Source organism: Rhinolophus sinicus, linkage group LG06, assembly GCF_036562045.2.
Source record: "Rhinolophus sinicus isolate RSC01 linkage group LG06, ASM3656204v1, whole genome shotgun sequence".
Taxonomy (NCBI): domain Eukaryota; kingdom Metazoa; phylum Chordata; class Mammalia; order Chiroptera; family Rhinolophidae; genus Rhinolophus; species Rhinolophus sinicus.
In genome coordinates this window covers 11035026-11057505 of record NC_133756.1, presented here as the reverse complement: position 1 = coordinate 11057505, position 22480 = coordinate 11035026, and the positions used below count along the sequence as shown (strand labels likewise).

Genomic DNA, 22480 nt, shown 5'->3' with positions numbered 1-22480 from the left:
GCTGCCCATGTGGGAAGCCCAGCCTGTCCTGATTCTGGGCCCTCCCCTGTCCAGACAAGGGAGGGAGAGCAGAAGGTGGGGGTGAGCTGGCTGCTCTGACCAGCCCTTCTTTGCAGGGATCTGATGAGCCTGGGAATCTCTTCTGTGGAACATCGGGAGGCCCTCCTCAGTGGGATCAGCGCCCTGAGGGCACGAGTCCTCCATCTGCAGGGCCGGCGGGTACAGGTGTGAGCAGCCCCCAACTCTTCCAGGCCAGGACCCCAGGGAGGCTGCAGACCCAGCCCTGGCAAGCTGCTCTCCACTCCTGCGGAAGTGAGCATTTCCTTCCTTCACGTGGGGCCAGTTTCCTCCCATTTCACTGCCTACTCCTTCTATCTCCCCCAGTCTGAACACCTTGCCTGACTCAGGCCCCCTGGAAAAAGGGTCAGATCCTTGGAGAGGACCCTTGAGAGAATAGCAGGAGGAAATGCAGGGTCTCAGACACTGAGGGCGCAGAGGGAAGGTACAGCTTTAAATCTCCGGGCTCATGCCCTTCTGTCTTCCATGCAACAGGGAGCCTGGCCTACCCCACTATCTCACAGACCCACTGGCCCACAGGCAGCACAGGTCACTGCTGGGCTCTCATTAGACCTGCCAATGACCACAGCTGCCTGGTCGCCCATCTTGTTGGGCCCTGGAGGGGCAGCGTCCTCAGCTCCTTGTACTGGGCTGAGCCCTGTCTGGACACTTGTCCTGAAGCCTAGGCAGCAGAGGTGGCACTGAGCTCAGCGCCCCGAGGGCCCTAGACCCAGGAGCTGACTTCTGCTTCCCCGGCCCTTGGGCTGACATTCAGGGCCAGGGTGAGGGTCCTGGCTGGGTCACTCAATGTCCTGGTGCTCCTGAGGCCCTGCCAGCCTCCCCTTGGCGTTCCTTTTATAAACTCTCTGGCTAGGACTCCTGGGAAGAGCATGAGGTGAGATGTTTCCTCCCCAGGGGGATCCAAGGAATTTGCTGTCCAGCCTTGGGGAATGGTGAAGAGAGTCTCAGAGATGGGTCTTCTCTCTCTGACAGGCTGGTCCAACCCTCACTGTACAGATGGGGAAAGCCGAGGCCCAGTTGAGGAGCTAGGGCCAGGCCTGGGCTGGAACCACGTAGGCCAACTTCCCGTCTAGGGGTGAGGTTGGATCTGGAGAGAGCGGCCTTGGTCCTGCCCTGTGATCCCATCACTCCTTCCTGAGGCAGTCAGAGAGACTGAGGTGACCCCCTGGTGGAAGCTCCACCCCCTGGCCACCACCCAGCCTCCAGGAGTGCCTCCTCCCTCTGGCTTCTGCAGGCCTCTGCAGAAGTGGGTGCACTTAGCTGACTCCAGAGATCCTCATCCAGAAGGGCTCCCCAAAAGTTGTGGTGATTGTGAGGCCACGCTTTCATAGAACGGCAGGATGGCAGCTGGGTCTAGATAGGGCCATGGGGGCTGAGTCTTTCCGAGTCACCCCTGACATGCCCGTTCTGGGTTTCACTGTGTATGTTGGGGGTAGGAAGGAAGAGCCAAGGGCTGGAGGAAAGGGGTAAATGAGACCCAGAGCTGGCCCTCGTAGGGCTCAGACCAGGTGGGGAGATGAGCTCAGGCACCAAGAAGCACCACAAGGGTGCCTTCCAGTAATGGCCCAGGGCCCCATAGGAAACCTCGGGTCTGTGGGCTGGTGGGTGGAGGGGCAGACAGACGCTCTCTTGATCTGTGTATATGGGGGGTGTCTGAAAAGGCTTCTTGGCTGAGAGACTGCCTGGGAAGTTGCCCAGTGTCCTAAAGGTGGGAGAGAGTTCCTTCTTTGGGTGGGTAGTTTTCAGCAGGCCCAGATGGAGGACCTAGGACAAGAAGAGTCCAAGCAGATGGGCCAGCCTGAGGAGGGGCTGCAGTGCGTCTTTGGGGAGCGCCAGTGGTGGGGGATGGTGCTCACAGCAGTGCCTTTGGCCTGGCCCTGCCGGGGCAGCTCTGCCCTCCTTAGAGTCCCTCCAACCCCTGCTCCCCCATCTCCTGGGCAACTGCCCAAGTTCAGTGACTTTGGGGGTTCTGGGGGACACTGAGCTATTGCTCAGTGCCAGGTGCCCTTCAGACTCTGCACCCCACCCCCTGCCCCCTGGGAAGCCTGGAGAGGACACGGCATGGGACCAGCGTCCAGTCTTGGGTGGAGGGAGGCTCATCTCCGTCTCCAGCTCCATCTGTCATGCTCTAAAGGTCAAAGTCCCCTCCCCCCCCAGCTGTCCTGCAGAGGGGCTCCTGTTGGCAGGACTTCGGTGTCCAGGGTAGATCTCCCTCCACTGAGGAGAGAGGTCCCAGAACCCTGAGGGGTCCCAGGCCTCAGCCCTGCACGGGTGCTGGTGCGATGCAGGCTGATGGCCCTCTGGGAGCCCTCTACAGATCTATTTTTATATGGAACTTGTTCACTGGACAGAAGGAAGTGGCCTGCAACCCCCGAGCACCCCCATCTGAGCCCACCCAGGAAGGGAAGGGGCTGGTTGGGGAGGTGATTTCTTTGACTAAATGCTGGAGATGTTTTTATAATTCTTGGGTTCTATATGCAGGACAAAGTAATAAAAATTTGTGTGTGATATGGTGCCTCTTTCAGTGACAATCGCTTAACCATTAAGTAGCTTGTGTGGGAGGGTGTCCTCCCCAGCCCGTTGAGGGGGATCTCCAGAGTGTGTCCGAGATCTCTCTGCATAGAGACGAAGCAGACTGTCCCTGCCATGAAACTTCCCCCAGTCTAGGGGAGGACACGTTTAGGAAACATGACAGCTCTGCTGAAGTCTGCCCCCTTGGGGCTCACAGCCAGAGCATGGAGGACCCCCTCCAACTCGTAACACAGTGCCTGGCACACAGGAAACACCCACTAAGTGATACTAGCAAGGTGTGAGGCACCGGGTAGACATACCCTGTGTGGCTGGGAATTGAAATGAACTTCTCTGGGCGCTGAGGCTGCTGATTGGTTGGCAAGGATCTGCTCATTCAGTGAACATGTGCTTAGCACCTACTAGGAAGTTAAGCCCTCACTGCCTAATAGGGGGAGTCAGTTAAGGCCCAGCGATAGGGCTAAATCCTAGGTGTTGTGGAGTCCAGTGGAAGGCTTTGCCTGACCTAGTCCCTGGGGAGCTGTGAGAAGGCCCCCAGGGAAAACCAGGTCGTGAGTTCATTGCCATTAACCGGTGACTGAGTTCTGGACTCAGCTCCTCACATCACACTGCTCAGGACTGAGTAAAACTTACTACTGTATGGCACCCTCTCTCTAAATCTCTTTATACCTTTGTCATGTACCGTTGAGTGTCTGCCAGTATCTTGAAAAAAAACCCCGCTAGTCTCCTCAGGATGTTTCCTACCCATATTAGTAGCTGTCCCCGCCCCCTTTCCCCCCTTCCCCTGGTCTTGGGGCAACAGAGAGAAGTCAGAAACTCCTTCTGTTCACGGAGACCTCATGATGCCTCCCAGTGTCTTGCGAGCCCAGCATGTGTATCTCAAGTCTCTCCCCAAGAATATGTTTGGACCAAGATTGCTCGTGTACGTTCAGAAAAACTAAAAATCCCAAACCAAGTTTGTTTCCCCATTACAGACACCTTACATCCCCCGCAGTGAGGCTCCATCTAGCCCGTTTCCTCCACCACCACACGCCTTCGTGACAATCAGCTGGGGCACTGCTGGGAGTGGAGATGAGTAGGTTTGCCAGGATGAGCTTTGCGTCAGATTTGCAGGGGTTGTTTCTTTGGAGACGGGCATCTGCCTCCATCCTGATGGCTCTTGGGCATATTGTGCCACGGCAGCATGTACTTGTGGGCACTGACAATTTGCCGATGGGGAGCTGGGCTCTTCCTGGTGTCTCGGTGCCAAGGGTATGTTGTGTCCTCCACCATCTCCATCATCCGAGGATCAGAAAACGCCAACTACATAGATGCTAATATCAAGTAAGGGGAAGGTGATGGCAAAGTGCAGGAGGCAGGAAGTGCGGTTACAGCTGGCAGGGAGGAAATTGGGGGAGAAGGGACTTGTTCCATCGGTGAGGTGATGCAGGTGGGGATGATAAGGGGCTGGGAAAATGCCTAATCCTGGAAAGGGCAAAGAGAAGGCGCCTTAGCCAGAGTAAACTGGATTCCAGACTCCTGTCAAGTGGGAGCTCAGTGTAGGCTCTGGTTCGGCTTGGTCACTGTCATGTTGTCTCTTTTGTGAAGCCACATGAACTACCTATTAAATCTTCAGCATGTATGTCAGGCTCAGTTTTCGGTATGGGTTAACAACTGCCATTGTGTAAAATTAGGAAAAGCAAATCCATTTATCAGAGTTTGTGCACATGTGGACATTGAGACATACTTTGTTTTTCAGGGATTAGGACACATCGCGAACTCATTGTTGGTGACGGGGATAGTAGTTCCTTTGAGCTAAAAGGTATGTCTGATGCCATGAACAAATGACGGTTAGGTGATGTCCTGTCACACGCACCCTAGGAACTAGCTCTTCCTATGAATAACTTAACTCTTCGTAAGGCATTATATTTGGAATTCTTTCAATAGGAAACCCCAAGGAGGGCTTTTGGAAAGATCAGGGGGCTTGTCGGGCAAAGAATGAACCTGTTTATTGAAATTCTAGGGTTCTGAACTCCAGGCCCCACCCTCCCTTCACCCCGGGGCAGCTGCTTTTATTTACTTTATACACACGGGCAGTGGGTACAAAGTACATGGCCCACAGGCCTGAGGTAGGTAACAAAAGGAAGTCTAGTAGGGATTGCTTTGAACGGGAAGAGGGTTCTCTAAGGACCAAAGAAAGCTGCTACTCGGCTCCAGTTGACGTGGCCTATGTTGCCGAATCTTATTTTTGGAGGCTAGAATCATTTTTGTGAAACCTCGCAATTTTAAATTGTTACCAACTAATTTGAAAAACAAACTCCAAACAGTGAAAGTGAAAGTATGTCTGTGAACTGGGCAGGTAAGGTTTAAATTTTCTTTGCAACATTCCAGCCCTGAGTTCAGCCGAAGCTTTAAATCCTGGAAGGGGGAACTCGTTACCTTCCAAATCAGCCCCTTATATGGAATGGACTGCTCTCTCTTCATCACACGATTGGCATTTATTAGGCACCTACTACACACCACCCGCTTCCTACCATTGGGTTCCTTTGGGCAGTGGAGCAAATGGAGTGAAATAGGGCGAGCCTGGTTCTGGGTAACGCATGTTGGATCCTAAGTGTTTCCTTGATGTCAGGCTCTTAACACTGTACCAGGTAAAAGGAAAGGGTAGAAGCCTCAGGTTTGGGGACTTAATTCCTTGAAATGAGTAACTTTTATTCCAAATGGTGTCACTGACCAAAGCGTCCTTCTCCATAAACTGGCAATGGCAGGTGACCTGGCTAAGTAATAACCAGATGGTTCTCTTCCTCCATGAGTTCCATGCTGATCATTTTCAATGTAGAAAGAATTCCGGGCAGGCAGACCTGCCAGAGCCCCAGAGCTCTGGGACATGAGCAGCAGGATCACCGAATTGCTTGCGCCCGGGCTTTGTTCCTGGCCAAGGCTTGACTGTATAGGTGAAGTATAGATACCGAGGTTTTGACCTCCCAGAGGTAAATTTCTAGCTCATGGAACAAAGGTACTGGGGGAAAAGTTCTTGGGGTAGGTTATCTCTGTCCTGGATTTGGGGGTGAGGGCCCTTTGTTCAGCTATCAGAGAGATTCTGCCTGAGGTAAGATTTTCAATCTTGTGAGACAAGTAGCTGTTCACAGACCCCCACCCTCATAGCTTCAGCTCCAACGCTGCCTCTAGTCCAGGTAGCACGGCTTGGAGGTGACAGGCAAGCTGAACACTGATGAAAAACAAACCCACAATTTATTGAAAAAAGACACCTTTCAGTAGCCGATTAGAAGAAATCAGCTTAGAGATACCATTACTGAGGAAAACAGTATGTAAAAGTCTTAGGAAAGAGAAAAGAAAACAACCTGAAAAGAAGACAACTTAAACAGGACGGGATTACTAGATTGGTCAGCCAGCAAAATAATACACAGGAAAGAGCCACACATGAGAAAACTGCTCTCAAGCCTGGGGTGGGAGCTCTCAGCTCCCATATTCTTGAACCACATCAGGTGCTTCTTGGGGGCAGAGGTGCCAGTTGGTCCAGGGCACAGGCCACACGTGGAATGAGGCCACCACACCAGTTACACCCACTGCCCCCACGAAGCCCATGAGAGAAGCGCTCTCTGCAAAGTCTACAGACGTGGCAGGGACCACGGGACCACGGAGAGCTTAGAGAGAGTTGCTCTGTGCCAGTCATGTAAAAACCCAGACTCATCCAAGCCCCATAATTCCTTATTCAAATTCCCACTAACTGGAGAGGTAGAGGAGCAAGACATGGAAACTGCCTCCAAACCAATTTTTGGTCTTCGGTTAACAGATAAATACAAAACATGGTTCTATAAGCCAGCCTGAAAAAAACTACTGAGCATAACAATGCAATTCCAAAGCCCCACTGAGTACCCCCCACAGGAGGAGGGGACTGCCATGGGAGGGGGAGGTGTGTCCTGCTGTGGTCACTGCTGTGACTCATCCTGTCCCACTGCATTTGTACGGTTCCTCCCAGCTTTCTGGATCTGCCCATTCATGGCCCAGAGCTCTCACTTCTTTGAGCCCAAACCTCCCAGCTTCAAGCACAAGCAGAGCAGAAACACCGGATGCAGAGGCTACTGTGATGAGGGCGAGTCAGCAGTCTGCCCCAGAACATGAGGGTCTTCCACGCCACCTCCGCTGGGACTAGGGCAGGGCAGAGAGGACGCTGAGTCACAGGAAGCAGGAGACTGCAGCTCTGAGAGCAGGAAGGAGAACTGGGCTGGGAGAAGGACAGGAAGTTGTCATGGCAGGGACGCAGCAGGCAGTGTCTTTGTCACCCGGACTGGGAGGTGTGAATAGCAAAGCTTTAACTGATGGGGGAACAATGTCTCCTCACTTCCCGAATTCTCCAAGAGGAACACCTCTCCTTGCTCTGGAACTTCACACTCAAACACACAATAAGCTTTAAGGGAAGAAGGTCCCAGAAATGCCCATGGAAGATCCATCCTGTCAAGTTTGGCTTCTTGGACTAGCAGCCTCATTTGTGAGTCCGTATGCTGCTGCAGATTTGGGCAAGACGGCTCTGAAAAGAAAAGGAGACAGGTCACTTAGAGAAGATGACACTGGGTATACTTGCCCAGTTAGCCACTTAGTCTACTCAGGAAACGCTGGACGTGGGGTCAGGCAGGTCTGAGAGAATCAGCCCTCCATTCTCTATTTGTATCACAAATGATTTCACCTTTCTGAATCTGTTTCTCATTTGAACAAAAGAACAAAAGAACATCTCAAGTGAGACAGTGAAGGTATAATTTGGGAAGAGTAATGCTGTAGGTCAGCTAGATGATGAACGTCACCAGATTGGGTGGCTGCATGTGTGTGTGACCTCACCACGTTTAGTGGGATATGTTTTGGAAAGCCGTGGCGCCCTTGTCCCTGGTCCTAGGCTGAGCCCTTCACAGGCTCCCCAGAAGGGTGGACCTACAGCAACCATGTTTCCACTAAGTGCTCCCATCCACCACCCAAGACTGGACCTGGGAAGTGGCCCATCTGACAAAAGCTGAGCCAATTGAATTCCTCCTCTTGAGAATTTAAACAAAGACAAGAAACTGGGCAGTTAGTGTTAGGCAATGGAGCAAGCGAGTTACAAGAGTGGCTACTCAAAGCCACGATAAACCAATGTTCAGGGAGAGCAGAACCAAGCGCCTTTGTGGAGTCTGCTGAGGGACGAAGTGCAAGAGAAATGAGTGCACGGGGCCCAAACAGCAAGATGCTGGAGGGGCTGGCGCCTCAGAGTGGAGCTCCATAAACTCCCGTCGCTGGCAGTCCCACCGCCCTGAGGCCTGGCTGTTCTCTGCTTTCTTTGATTCTGTGGAATTCCTGGTAACAAGCCCCTCCCTGATTCCTGAAGTGTTGTGAGGAAGTTTCAGGTCACTGTGCCCTGACACATGGGCACCAACTACCTGAATTTTGATTCTGTTGCACAACTTCGGTGGCAGGTAGTCTGGGATGGACTGAAACGGAGCATCAAGTAGGGACAGGATTGCTGCTAGGTAAGTAGGGTAACAGGGAAAACCCCTCGTGGGAAAGAAGGCAATACAATTGTTAGGTACAAAGCATTAGCCTAGACCGCACAGACAAAAGGCTCTCGGAGGCACCCTAGGTGTGGAGATGAATATGACTTACGGAGAGCTGCTTAATGTTTCCCAAGGCCTCTGGATCCAGCTGTGCGATGTCAACCCTCTGCAACTCACTGGCCAGTAGCCGCATGCTCTGTGTGGAGGGCAGAGGGGTTCGATTGGCATGTCTCTCAGGGCAGGAACCTCCCTCCAGCAGCCCAGTGCGCCCCAGAGGGTCCCCTTGGTGTCCTGCACTTGGGCAGATGACGCAAGACAGACAGGACCCAGGCTGTCACTGTGTCTCTACGGAGACTGTGACGTCAGTGCTTTGCACTGGCCAGTCGCTGCGTCACCCCGGTGCCAGGGCACACACATCAGCTTAGAAATGCCCTGCAGAGCACATCTGAGATGAAGCGCCCTCCCTCCCAGATGGTGGGTCAGCACCTGGCTGTACTCAGCCTGCTTCCGAACCTCAGTTAGACAAAGTGTGAGAGACGGCTCGTGCTCCCGTCAGACGAGGCACACAGCCTGCTGGTGCCCACCACGCACTCCCTTTAAGATTTCCATTACTGCCGGCGCCACACGATGATGTTATCATTAATTGGGAGCCTATCTGACTACTAAACTGCTTTTCAAGGGCAGGAATGTCTTCTACATCTTGGACCTGCTGCAAGACAGGTGCACAAACATTAGCTGACGAACAAACGGAACCCATGGCTGGCAAGGACCTTCCTAGTCTGGGCCTCTAACCTGGGAGAGAAAACTGGGTTCTGAGTCCTGTGTAAATGTGGAGCCCAGGATCCGTACAACCAAAAGGACTTGGGGGGAAGGAAGTGGGTGATAGACCAGGCAAAGCCATGCTGACTAGGCAGCACGCTGTGGCCCGGCTTCCCTCTGAAACACTTACCTCTCCACCACCCACAGGCACAGTCAGGAAAATCTCTTTGCTGTCGGCAAGAGGGCTGCCATTTACTGAGATATTGTAAATCCGCTCTCGGGCTGCTGGAGTACGCAGGCCTGGGGTCTTGAAGACCCTATAAAGTGGGAAAATCTCTGTAAAGATGGCTTGGCAGAGTCAAGGACTCCAGGCTCTATGAGCCCTTGATGAACTCCATCTGGCCTCAAGCTGCAGCTTTCAAATCACACATTTCTAAGAAGGCAAGTTCTAAATTTAGGGGGAAAAGTCTTTTTAAGCAGTAATGACTAAACACAGCTGGAGAAGGGAGGTTGTAATTATCAAACATACATCTAGCAACAGTTAATTCTTATGTATGTAAATTTTAGGTCAAAAGTTCCATATGAATGTCATCCATCCATCCACAAAGCCAGAAATAAACTATGGTTATGTATTTCCAGGAGTAGCTAAGTGCTTCAAGAGGATCAAAGGAGGACGATTTAGAGATTATATCATTGTATTAATTCCCAAAGTAACTTTCTCAAGATAGTTAAAATGCTCCTACCTATTTTCCCCTAAATGTCCTTTGCCGTATACTCATGTGGGGGGAAAAAACACACACCCCAAAACAAAGAAGAATGGGAAATAAAATAGAAGTTGAGTCCTCACTCTTTCCACCCCAGAGATAAGCACTTTCAATTCTTTATTCATCCTTCCAGAAACGTGCTGAGTCTGAAAGCAAATGGGTTCGTCGGGGACAGCCTGTTACGACAGCTTGGAGATGCTTGTAATCCTGACGCTCCTCTCCTATCAGCACATACGGATCTAGTTCTTTTTAACTGGCTATACAGCATGTCCTGTTCAGTTGACCAGCTTATGGAAGGGATTAACTTATGCTGCCAGAACTTCTTTTGTACACTCGTCTCCCAAAAGGTGGTGTCAGTTTTCACCAAGGGTATAGGAGAATGCCTATCCACTAAACCTAACTAACTAACTACCTACCTCCAAAACTTTGGCTCAGAATCAGAAGGACCACAAGTCACTAGAGGCCTGCTCGTCATCAGAGACGGCATGTTCTCCCTCTCATCAGATAATCATTTTGTTGCTGAAAACAGATGAACCTGCACCCGAGGGAGGCCCAGATGATTACCCTCCTCTGAGGGCTTCCCCGGGGATGGAGTCAGGAGTATTTTCTTAAACATCCTTTTTTCCAGACTAATGGTAAATGTTGGGCTCCCACCAAAATCCAAGCATTGCTCTCAATACTCACCTTGAGTCAAATCTGGGTGTCACGCCTGGAGTTGGTTTCACCATAGACAACTCCATTCGGCCCACAGCTGGGGTAACAGTGTTATAATTGCTTGACCTACAGGTAAGAAATGGCCATTAGGTGCACCAGCTCAGGTCAATGACAGCAGCAGTAGAGGCAGGTAACACTCGGAGAGCACAGACCTTGTCAGCTGGTGCCCTGGCCGCCTACATAAACTCATGTAACCCTTCTAACAACCCTACGAGAAGCACCATTATTATCCCCACTTACAGATACAGAAGCTGATTGACTTTACACAAGTTGCCCAAGATAACAGCCAATTAGGAGAGGGCCAGAACTCGGAACCCAAGCAGTCTGCCTCCAGAATCTGATTTCTCAATCAAGCTAATGGCACGAGAGGCAGGAGACCGCCTCTCAAGAGCTGTAGGCCCCCCAACTGGAGTCGCTGTCCTCTTGCTAGGCGGTCACCACTGCTCAGGGAGAACCGGGAGGAGCCTACTCCTTCACAGACACCCGCCTCCCATGACGATTTTCCTACGCGTGAGACGTAGCTCCCACTCCTGACCAGAATTAGGTGAAGCCCATGGTGATTCTTTATTTAGCAAGACCAAGAGGGACGTTTCAAGGAACTAGTGGTAAGTGACAGCCACTTTGTGACTGGCCGTGGGGTAGCTCTGCACATAGACTGTTAGGCAATTAAATAAACAAAATAGCAGCACTTCTCATGTTTCTGGGCCACATGCTCCCTGTTTGCATGTTTTAAAAAGTGGAGGGGAGGAAAGAGAACGTGGGCAGAAGAACTGGAGGCGGGCGTGGGTCAGGTCATTTCTAGAGGCCGCCCAGTTCACACACTCTAGGGTATGATGACTTTACGGTCTACTAGAACAGGAGCCACAAACGCCCCTTCACCTCCTTTCACTGCCATGAACGTGGCTCTTCAATAAAACCAACAACACACAGCTGAATTTGGAAAACCCATTACCTTTTGCTTTTGCCTTTTCCTTGTATGGACTGCGTTCTCTTCTTGGATGGAGGACACCTTTTGACCTGAAGTCACAATGAAATGACACTGAGGTTACAAAAAGCCTGGCCCACAAAGGAGAAAGATAAGGGAGAGGGGGACCAGCTCTGGAAAAGAAAACTAATACTGAACATAAGAAGGTTATCTCGCAGAATTCAGTGACTTAAATAATTCAACATAATTGATCAACTAAGAACTTATACCTGGCTTGGTCTTCAAAATAGTAGAGGGTTTTGGCCAAGATTAAGGGTAAATCTCTTTTGAACTGATTGCAGCCTGGCTGGTCACCCCACCCCTCCCCACCTTTACATAAAGTGTACCGACCACAAAGGTCATCCTTGGATTGGGTACCCCAGGTGCCCAGTCCAAGGAACCCTCGGCAGTGCTCCCCCTTCCTGAGTCCTCGGAGGTAACTGACAAGTTTCTCCTTATCTTCTGACAATTCTTTCCTCCCTTACCTTCCAAGATCGACCCCCCTTCCCTGCTTCTCTGCTGTCCCTCTGCAGTCCGCCTCACAAGCTCCTCTTTCTCTCTTCCCCTCTTCCCTCAGCCCCCCTTCTCCATGCTTTCCCTGCACCTCATCGACTCCCACACTGGGACAACCCCCTGAAGACCTGGGAGTCAGTGTGGCTTTCATTCTCCTCCTCCTCCTCCTCCTCTCTGAGCTCCAGGTTGAAATTTCTGTCTAGGCTAGATGTCCTGGGAAAATACTAAACACTCAACGTGCTGACAGTTGACACATGAACCGCTCCCCTTTCCCTCAGCAGCACCACTGTTCCTTCTCTGTCCCACATCCCACCGGATGGCAGTCGCCGAAGCTAGAAACCATGTAGTCATTGCTGGCTCCTCCTTTCCTCCACCATTCTTGCCCGTTCTCCCTTTTAAATCTTATCTAAAAACGATCTCTTTTTATAGGGTCGGTTAGAGCCTCAGTTCAAGAATTGCAATAACTTCCCAACTGGTGTCCTTGTCTCATTTTTCCCCTCTCCCATTTATCCTGAATACTATTCTGAAATACTGATCTGGTCCTGTCCCTTCTCATTCCCATTACCTACCTGATGAAACTGAAACTCCTGAGCTTGGCGCACAAGCCCATGCATTACCTGACCCCACTCTACCCAGGTTACCCTCAGAGCTTGTATCCCGGCCATCCCAAACCGTCCTGTTCCTTAGAGGGCCACTTTCATAGTTCCTCTGGGAATTCCCTCCCCTTTCTTTCCAGCTAATGAAATCTCACTCACTTTGAAGGCCTGAAGGCCTAGCTGTGTCCTAAGGGGTAGGTAAGACCTAATAACCTCCTCTTCTATGCTCTACACACTTTGTACACACTTCTGTGATCACTTTTATTAGCCATGTTAAGCGGTGTCTTCTCTACTAACCTGAACTCTGGGAAGGCAACATTGTATTTTAAGTATTTCCTCATCTGTCAGTCCACAGCCCTGGATCTGAGTACCTACTTACTCTTGCCGTTTGAGGTTTCTTATTTTTCTTTTCTTCTTCTTCCACTATCATTTCATCCACTTGTATTATCTTTCGTGCTGTAAGAAAGAGTTTAACAGAGTGGTATTTCTCATGAGAAGAAACTGTTACGCATTCACATTTCTTATAGGAAATAAAACTTAGGCAATCTTAGGCTGTAATCAAGAAATAGACCCAATATAAAGATGGTTTTTTGAAAAATGAGGGCTTAGACAAAGGAAACTAACCAAAGTGGTTAAGAAACCCCATATGGGGCCTTGTCTGGGCAGCCCAGCACTGTGACTAAGCGTGCAGACTCTGGAGATGCACAGACGTAAGCTCGAGGACTGGCCCTACCACTAACTACGTCACATGGCTTCCTGGTGGTGCCTCGGTTCCCTCACCTATAAAAGGGAGGAGTCACTTAGTAGGGATATGATGAGATCTGGAATGTGTGCTCCACAAGAGCAGGGTCTTTGTTATTTTCATCCTCAAAGCATAACCGAGTCCTTATAAATGTCTATGTATTTATGTGATGAATGAATGTAAGCCCCTTGGACAGTACTAGACACACTGTAATAAGTAAGACTATCTGCTATAATAAACTATTATTTATGTAGATGCCACGAGGAAACTTAGCAGGTGTCTCACTGCTAAATATGTACAGCTAGGAGCTAGACAGTCCTAAACAGGGATTCTAGAGAGAAAATTCTGCACTTAATTATAGGGGGAGAGATCAGACTAAATGACTTTTAAGCTTTTTTCTCCCCTGACATATTAAATAAGAATATAATTATATTTACATTAAAAAAATAGCTTACAATGCAGTGAAATGCAGTGGGCAAGAGGGCACAAAACCATTTCCCCTGCTTGTTGACATTGGTTCTGGTGTGTTCAGTTCTCGGGTGAAATCAGAAGACTCCCACAACACACAGCAAGTAAGCAAAATCGGTAGGACTCAAAAGAGAAACTCATACTACCTAAACGTAGAAATTCTACAAAGTGACCCAACAGATTGTAAATACGTGGCTGAGGGGAACTCTGGGAACACCCAAGTCCAATTACGTCATAACCTCAGGGAGGCGGGATTGGGATATGGCACTAGGAAAGTGAACAATCTCCCCATGCTTTCTTCACCCTACAAGCCATTGCTGACGGAGGGCAAGTGAGAGGAAGAACGGGACCGTGTTTCTGGCCCTGCCCAGTGGAGCGGGTTGCCCGCGTGGGCAGCCGAGAAACCATGGATGGCCTTACAAGAGTTGGATGCACTGAGTTACCAAAGATGGTGACAGTGACATTAAGTCCATAAGAGAGCCCATGCTGGCCTGACTCCATGCTCACTAATTACAACCAGCTTCCCCTAAAACTTCCCTATAAGAATGTTTCTCAGAGTGTGGGGTGTGTATGTGAATTTTACACGGATGGGTCACTGAATCAAGTAACACTGAATTACATGTTGAGAAAGTTAGTCCTTTTACAATTCTCTCTCAGCCCTTCTGATCAATCAGGGAGTCACAGCTTGTGTGGCTATGTCTTGTAACACCTCTCAATCTTGCTAACCTCTCCAACTCAGGGGAAGCAAGCAGGTAGCATGTTTGGTTTTTCCAGCACAGCTTTTGTTTTTTCTCCTTTCACTTTCGCTCACACATCAGTCGGCAGAATTAGGTTAGTTTAGTCCTGCATACAACTACCTGAATGCAGCAGCCAAAATCCAATTTCTCCATTTATAAGACCGAGACTCTTAGAGGGAAGAGGCTCCATCAGTGAGGCCTACCCGAGCAGCCAGCCAACCACGCTGGGCTGCAACTCTCTTGGTTCAACAAGGGATTTTAAAAAGTACTCACTTCTAGCAGATTTCAGGGGTGTCTGAATAGCTTCTGCTGTTAGTTTGTTTATTTCTGTCATATCCAGGTCAGCCTATAATAAACACCAGGAATATTCCATCAAATATGAGGAAAACAATATTTTAAGATGAAAAACAATTACTTTAAAAAACACATTATTTGATACATACAAAAGATTATTACGTTACTTATAACACAATATAATAAATTCCCATAAACCCACCATAAAACCCAAGACCCAAAACATTGCCAATAACTTGCTCCTAGCTATGTATTTTTCCCTTTCAATTTCCTTGTCTCTCCTCCAAAGGTAACAAGTCTCCTGATTCTGTCATTCTCCAGAGAAAACCACTATCATCCCATTTGCTTAAAAGTGTGTGTGTTCACAAATATATATGTGCTTAAACAATATTTTGTTTGGTTTTGTTTCTGACCACTATTTGTGGCTGTAGTTAATCTTTTTTCACTGCTATATAATATCCCACCATGTGGATTTGTTCAATATCCTGTCCAGACGTTTGCTATTACAAACATTGCTACTTTGAACTGTCATTACATATATCTGACACACATGTACAAGTTTTCTCTTGGCTGTATAGTTAGGGTCAGGCATGACAGGGTTTTAGGGTACACAAATGTTCAGCCTTGATATTATGCCAAATTACTTCCAAAGCAGTTGCTCTTGTTTCCATTCCATCAGCAAATACAAGTTCCTAATGACCCTTGGTGCTGTGTCAGACTTCTCATTTTTCTCTTTTTAAATCTAGAGGGTCCATAAGATACTCCTGGGCCTTTCAACAAGGCTCCCAGTCACCATTCTAATTAAACTTCACAGCGGTGACCACCTACATGTCTGGGAATAGCCAAGAGCAGGCATAATTTGTAGGCCTTTCTTCATAGGGCACACGTAAATATCAGAATAGTTTTTACAGACTATGAATGACGCAGGTTTCATCTCTGGATTGGTAGGGACTACATGGAGTGCTCAGAGATGGATTCTGAGGCTGTCCGGGCTTACCAAGAAACAGTACTGGAATAGATTAGTGATGTCTGAAATGGCTGATGGAACAGAAAGTGGTGGCCAGCTTTCTGCCATCTCTAGGAACAACTGGCAAGTTATGAAGGTATCACTGGTGGCAGGCCACTGATCACCTAATGTGCAGAGGAGTTAACCAGCCTCAGACTGATAGCCGTGGAAAGACCTGTTTACATGGCTGGCCCGTGCCTGGCACTAGAACTTGGATTTCCCAGTTCCCACTGTTCCGTTAAGAGTGGCTCGCTCTGCCTAAGATTTGTATAAACAATATGGTTTATGCTGAACACCTGCTTTCCTTCTGGAAGTCTGGAATTTTGGTATGTGCTAGGTAGGAGATGCCTGTGTGACCAGGCCCCAATGAAAACCCTGGGCATTGAGTCTCTAATGAGCTTTTCTAGTAGATTACAGTTCACATGTGTTAAATTAAGCGTGTCCTGTGTGACTCTATTGGGAAAGGACTCTTGGAAGCTTGCGCCTGGTTTCCTCTGGACTTTGCCCCATCCACCTGTTCCCTCTGCTTATCTTCTGTCTCCTTTCACTGTAACAAATCATAGCAGAGTATGACTACAGTAGTCCCCTCTTATCCATGGTTTCAGTTACCCATGATCAACCAGTCTGAAATATTCAATAGAAAATCGTAAGTTTTCAATTGCACACTGTTCTGAGTGGCATGATGAAATCCCACCAGATCATATCCATGCTGCATATGCCACTTGCCCTTCAGTCACTCAGTAACCGTCTCAGTGATGAGATCACAGTGCTTGTGTTCAGGTAACCCTTATTTTACTTCAGAATGGCCCCAAAGCACAATAGTGATGTTGGCAATTTGGATATGCCAAAGAGAAGCCATAAGCTGCTTCAAGTGAAAAGGTGAGTACAGTATATTTTGAGACCCCATGCACCTAACTTTGATTACAGTTGTTATAATTGTTCCATTTTATTATTAGTTATTGTTGTTAATCTCTTAATGTGCCTAATTTACAAATTAAACTTTATCATAGGTATGTATGTAGAGGGAAAAAACAGTAGTATGTACTGGGGGTGCCAAAAAAATGTATACAAGTAGACACTTTGGTCATTGTTGCTCAAGCAGTAGTTTGCCGTAATCAGAAATGTCTGGACGCTGATGGTAACCATTTTGAGTACCTGTTGTAATTGCAGAAGTCAAACGTGACTTGTATTCATCTTTTGTTATCAGTATATATTGAGTATTACAATTTTAAATACAGTTTTCCCTTCTTAAAATGTGTATACCTTTTTTTGGCACCCTCTGTAGAGTTCAGTACCGTGTTTCCCTGAAACTAAGACCTAGCCGGACAAACAGCTTTAATGCGTCTTTTGGAGCAAAAAGTAAGACCCAGTCTTATTTTACTATAATATAAGACCAGATCTTATATAATATAACATAAGATCTGGTCTTATATTAATTTTTGCTCCAAAAGATGCATTAGAGCTGATTGTCCGGGTAGGTCTTATTTTAATATAAGACCCAGTCTTATTTTACTATAAGACGGGGTCTATAATATATAATATAATATAATATAACATAATACAAACAACATAATATTAGTATAGTATAGTATAGTATAATATAATATAATACCTGGTCTTATATTAATTTTTGCTCCGAAAGACGCATTAGAGCTGATTGTCCGGCTAGGTCTTATTTTGGGGGAAACATGGTAGTATCCGTAGTTTCAGTCTGGGGGGGTCTTGGAACGTATCCGCCGTGGATAAGGGGGGACTACCATATATGCTGAACCCTGAGTGTCCTCCTAGTGAAAATTATAAATCCTGGAAGTCATCTTGGGAACCCCCCACATACTCAACCATTAAGAGCTATAGAACTAAAGTATCATTCCTTCCCTGGGTTTGAAATCATATTAACTAAGGCTAATGTTCTCTTGACTTGGTGTGGTGACACTGGCTATCATCAGAAGCTCTGATTTGTAGTTCTAAAGAGGGTGATGCATTAGCTAGTAATGAGTATAAATCATCTCAGAAGTAAGAGATTACTTCTGAAACATTACTGAAAATTACTGAGATTACTTAAAATTACTGAGATTACTTCTGAAACATTACTGAAAATTACTTCTGAAAGCAGATTACTTTTGAAGCATTAGATCTGAATGTGTAGGTGGGGGAACATATAACAAAGAAAGAGAAAGCATGGACCAAAAATGTTTTACTAGTTCTTATTTTTATTTTTCAGTTATTTCCCACCCCTCTCCTACAATATTTACCCCCAAACTCTCGAATTTTTTCCTGATTGAACAACTGGCTCCTAAGTATCTTTAACTTCTGAGGCTGGTGGAGATCCACTATTTAGTGCTACCCTTTATACTCAGATCACTTCAAAATCTTGACATTCCAATAATTCTAATTAACTCAGAGAAGGATGTATATTTTTTGGTTCACTTTGTAAATCTGATGAAGGTTATAATAATTTTTTTCCCCAGAAAGATACACAAATGGATTTACACACACACATTGCTCATGAATGATTTTAGAGTGCCTCGGGTCCCTGTGAAACCCGTTTATGGACCAGCTCCTAACATTGTCCAATAGAACTTTCTGCAAGGGCAGAAATGTTCTATTTCTGAGCTGTCCAATATGGTAGCCACTAGTCACATGTAGCTTCTAAACATTTGAAATGTACCTAGTGTGTCTGAGGAACTGAATTTTTTATTTTATTAATTAATTTAAATAACTACATGTGGCTGGTGGCTACCGTATTGGACAGTACAAATTTAACTATTTTGCCTCCCATCTGACTGTCTTCAGCCCTGGTATTGATGCTGGGAGGAAGGAAGTGAAAGGGGGTAGGGAATCCTGAGAGTCCCAAGCAAGAGCACAACTTCTATAGCAAGACAGAATAAAGCAACAGTCTTTGTCACCTAGCAGGTTTCGGTTACCATTTTATGACCCAGGGGCTTGAAGGAGCTTGGACTTGAGGCTTTTTACTTTTCCTGAAGAGGTCAGGGCGAAGGACTATAAAGAACCTGCCAAAAACAACTGCCTCCCTTCGTAGGGCTCGAAACTATCATATATGAGCTTCATCTGTACTCAGCATTTGACAACTGTGATTTTTTGGTTGACGTAAACAGATAATGTCCCCTATGGAGCCTCTTCCGGAGTAAGCATCCACTAGTTAGATTTTGTGAGCAGAACAAACTTAAAAAAAAACAAAAAAAAACCCAACAGTTCCAAAATAGGACAAGTCACTTACTGTTGCTGCCTCTTCCAGGGCCTGCTTGTTTCCTCCCAGGGCTTTAAAAAGAACATTTTGTTTAGTTACTATCAGATTTTAATGATAAACCATCTTCCCTAATGTGACTAGTTATCTTTCTAAAACTGGACCAGATTAAGCCCTTGGTCCATCAAGGACCTCTATAATCTAGTCCAATCTTTCTCCAGGCTTGACCCCTCCCTACTCCATGTTCCACCACATCCAAGTTCCTGTTATTCCCAAATGTGCCACTGTGTCTCATGACTCAGTGGCCCAGTACTTATCATTTCCTCTGCCCCAAATACTCCTCGGACCCAACAAATGTCTAATTCATCCTTCAAAACTCAGCTCAAACCCAAAACTCTATTTATTTTTCTATTACAGCAGATGACTGCGAAGTGCTGAGTTATTCATTGTCACCATACCCAACAGCTACTCAAAGCGCTTTAAGTGTCCACCCCGTCTTGAACTGAATTCCTTGAGGACAGAGATAATATCCATAGTTTCTAGCAAAAACATGACACACAGTACGTATGTAGTAAATGAGTGTTGAATGAAGAGGTCTGTGCAAGCTTAGATGTAGAATAAAGTTAGGTTAGGTCCTCCTGCTAGAAACTCTTATATGTACCGTGTTTCTCTGAAAATAAGACCTAGCTGGACCATCAGCTCTAATGCATCTTTTGGAGCAAAAATTAATATAAGACCCGGTCTTATTTTAATATAAGACCGGGTCTTATATAATATAATACAATACACTATAATATAATACCAAGTCATATTAATTTTTGTTCCAAAAGACGCATTAGAGCAGATGGTCCCGCTAGGTCTCATTTTCAGGGAAACACGGTAGTGTCCTGTATGACAGTTAAGAACTCAGGCTTTGGAACCAGAACATGCCATATCCAGATAGACTCGGTCACTCACCAGCTCATCAGATCTTGAGCAAAGTAACCAATGTTTCTGGGCCCTGATTTTGTTATCTATCAAATAGGGATACTATTAATAGGTTGTTATGAGGATAACATTAGTTAATACAGCAGCTCCTCGAATAACATGGTTCCATTCAACATCATTTCATTATAATGTTGAGGAGAGAAAAAAAACAATTCCGGTCCAGGGCTACTGTCTGTGTGGAGTTAACACATTCTCTCCTATCTGTGTAGGTTTTCTCTGGATTCTCCAGTTTCCCCCCACATCCCAAAGTTATGCACGTGAAGTACACTGGTATGAATTGTCTCAGTCTGAGTGAGTTTGGGGGTGGGAGTGAGCGGCCCTGCGATGGAAGGGCGTCCTGTCCAGGGTTGGTTCCTTCCTGCCTTGTGCCATAAGAGACTCTAGCCACCTGTGACCGTGAACTGGAATAAGTGGGTTGGAAAATAATTCTTACTTGTTTTTATTAATCTTTCTTCAATATATGTAGAGGTAACACTTATTTCAATGTTTAATATTAGAAGTGTTTTGGTGATGTTTTTCGTGACCATAAATAAATAAGCCATAGGAGCTTAACTTTTGTTTATATCAGCCTATGGTAAAATTGATTCTGTTATATGTTGTTTCACTTAAAGTTGCAGTTTCCAAGAACCTATTGATATTAAGTGAGGACTGACTGTACATGTAAAACACTTGGTAAATGTCTGTCTGGTGTAGGATGCACTATATAAATGTGCTTATTGACCACTATATTCTATCTCTTTTGTAGTACTTATAACTTTAATTATATAATTGTGTGAATTTTTTAAATGATTCTTCTCTACTAACTTGTAAGTTCCTGAGAGCAGGGACAATGTCTGTTATTATTCCCCAATGCACCTTTATTTATTTATCTATTTTTAAATTAAATTTAAATTTTTTAAAGGAGGGCGCAGCTCATAGTGGCCCATGCAGGGATCAAACTGGCAACCTTGGTGCTACCAGCACCATGCTCTAACCATCTGAGCTAACCAGCCTCTGCTCCCAATGCATCTTTAACACCTAGCATTGGGACTGACACATGCTCAATGAATATTTATAGAAATGTGCAAACAAATAGATTAATAAATAAAAAGGCAAGCCAAAAAGATCATTAAAATACTATTTGAGCAGAGTATGCATTTCTACCCAGGAAGGAGGCTAAAGACTGAGTAATTAATAATAAAAAAGAAAGAAAAAGTAAGGGTAACCAAGCAGAAAGGACAATCTCTTGCATTTCCTTGGACATTTAACAAGGGGATAGGGTACAGGTTGGGATTTTTCTCTGGCCAGGAAAACTCTTAGGTCCTTGCACTTCACAAATTGATTTGCCCTTTTTAAGTTGGCAATTCCCATAAACTTCAGAAAGCATCGTATAACTTTCATCTGAGCTCTGGTAACAAACCAAGTCATTCATTCATTCATTCATTTGTAAGTTGTTGGATAAAATATCTGGATAAAAAAGCTATTTCTTGAGACATGAAACTTATGTGAAACTCATATATATCAGTGTGTCCATAAATATGTATTATTTAACACTGCCATGCCCATTCATTACAGCTCTGTTGGAAATGTAACGGCAGAGTTGAGTAGTTGGACGGAGAAGCCTCTGGCCCAGAAAGCCTAAGATATTTACTGCCTGGTCTTTTAGAGGAAACATTTGACTACCCGCAGGGGTAAATGACGGTTAAGTGCTAAGGAGGAGAAAAAAAGCAGGGAAGTGAGATAGGAAATGGGGCTGCAATTTCCTGTAGTTATCAGGGAAGGCCTAAAGTGAAGGCTGTCGCGGTAACCACAGAGGGGCTCAAGGCCGAGGCCCGAGGGAACTGAGCAGCTCTTACCGAAGTAGTCGAGCCAGTTCATCTCGCGCAGCGCCTTGGGGAGCCGCAGGATCTCGATGTTGTACAAGTTATCCATCTCCTTGAGGAGGTTCTGCCTGTCTGACTGAATTTGCTTGGATCGTATTTGCACTGTGAGGGGGCAAAGTCAACAGAACACGGGTCATCCGGCGGGTGAACGGACCGTGAATCCGTGGTCTGCGGCCCCGCGACTGTCCCAGGTAGTCGCGACAACACCGACTCCGCCCCTTACCTTCACGATCGAAGTCCTTAAGAAAGGAGGCGAGCTTCCGGCTCCGTAACGAGTTGGTCTTGGTTACTCGACTGCTACCCTTCCTAGCCGGAGCCATGGCGCTTCGGTGGAGGCTGCAGGGAGCGGGGGATCCAGCCACAGGGGTCAGCAGCGGAGTTGGGAAAGGAAAGTAAAGGGGCCGCGAAGGGGCGGGACAGGACGGGCACCCCAGGGGGTTAGTGTGGGGTGGGGAGGGCTGCCCTTCGGGGTCTGGACTAAAGGAGTTACGAGTATCGTACCTGCGGGTCTCAAAACAAGGGCTGAGGAAAACCTCCCTGCTGATGCTCAGAGGGAGCGGTTCAGTGGCTAACAACGTGCGACCGCCGTCACCAAATTCAAACTGCCACAGGCTGACGAATGAGAAGTCGCGGTCTTAGAAGGAGGATCCACAACGTCCAATCACAAGGAAGCTCCACAATCAGGCGGCCAGCTCACACGTAGAACTACAGCACCCAGAAAGCATTGCGGTTACACGACATAT

At 46.9% G+C, this 22480-nt stretch overlaps 2 protein-coding genes across 2 annotated transcripts in view; one reads left to right on the top strand and one right to left on the bottom strand.

Annotated features, from left to right (window-relative positions):
• The window catches only part of EPHA10 (EPH receptor A10), a 55334-nt gene extending 52748 nt beyond the window's left edge, over window positions 1-2586 (top strand). Inside the window, exon 20 of the mRNA XM_074334413.1 lies at window positions 117-2586. Within this exon, the coding sequence (XP_074190514.1) occupies window positions 117-231 (115 nt within the window). The 3' untranslated portion in view covers window positions 232-2586. The remainder of the gene's footprint in view (window positions 1-116) is intronic.
• A 3233-nt stretch (window positions 2587-5819) lies between these two features.
• On the bottom strand, window positions 5820-22362 carry CDCA8 (cell division cycle associated 8). Its single transcript, XM_019726563.2, has 11 exons — window positions 22239-22362; window positions 21961-22073; window positions 21711-21839; window positions 18922-18962; window positions 14657-14729; window positions 12816-12892; window positions 11316-11380; window positions 10334-10429; window positions 9076-9202; window positions 8236-8322; window positions 5820-7135 (listed from the first exon to the last, which is right to left on the bottom strand). Exons 2-11 carry the CDS (start codon window positions 22055-22057, stop codon window positions 7091-7093), a joined length of 837 nt encoding a protein of 278 aa, XP_019582122.1. The 5' UTR covers window positions 22058-22073; window positions 22239-22362; the 3' UTR covers window positions 5820-7090.
• Between the last annotated feature and the right edge of the window lie 118 nt (window positions 22363-22480).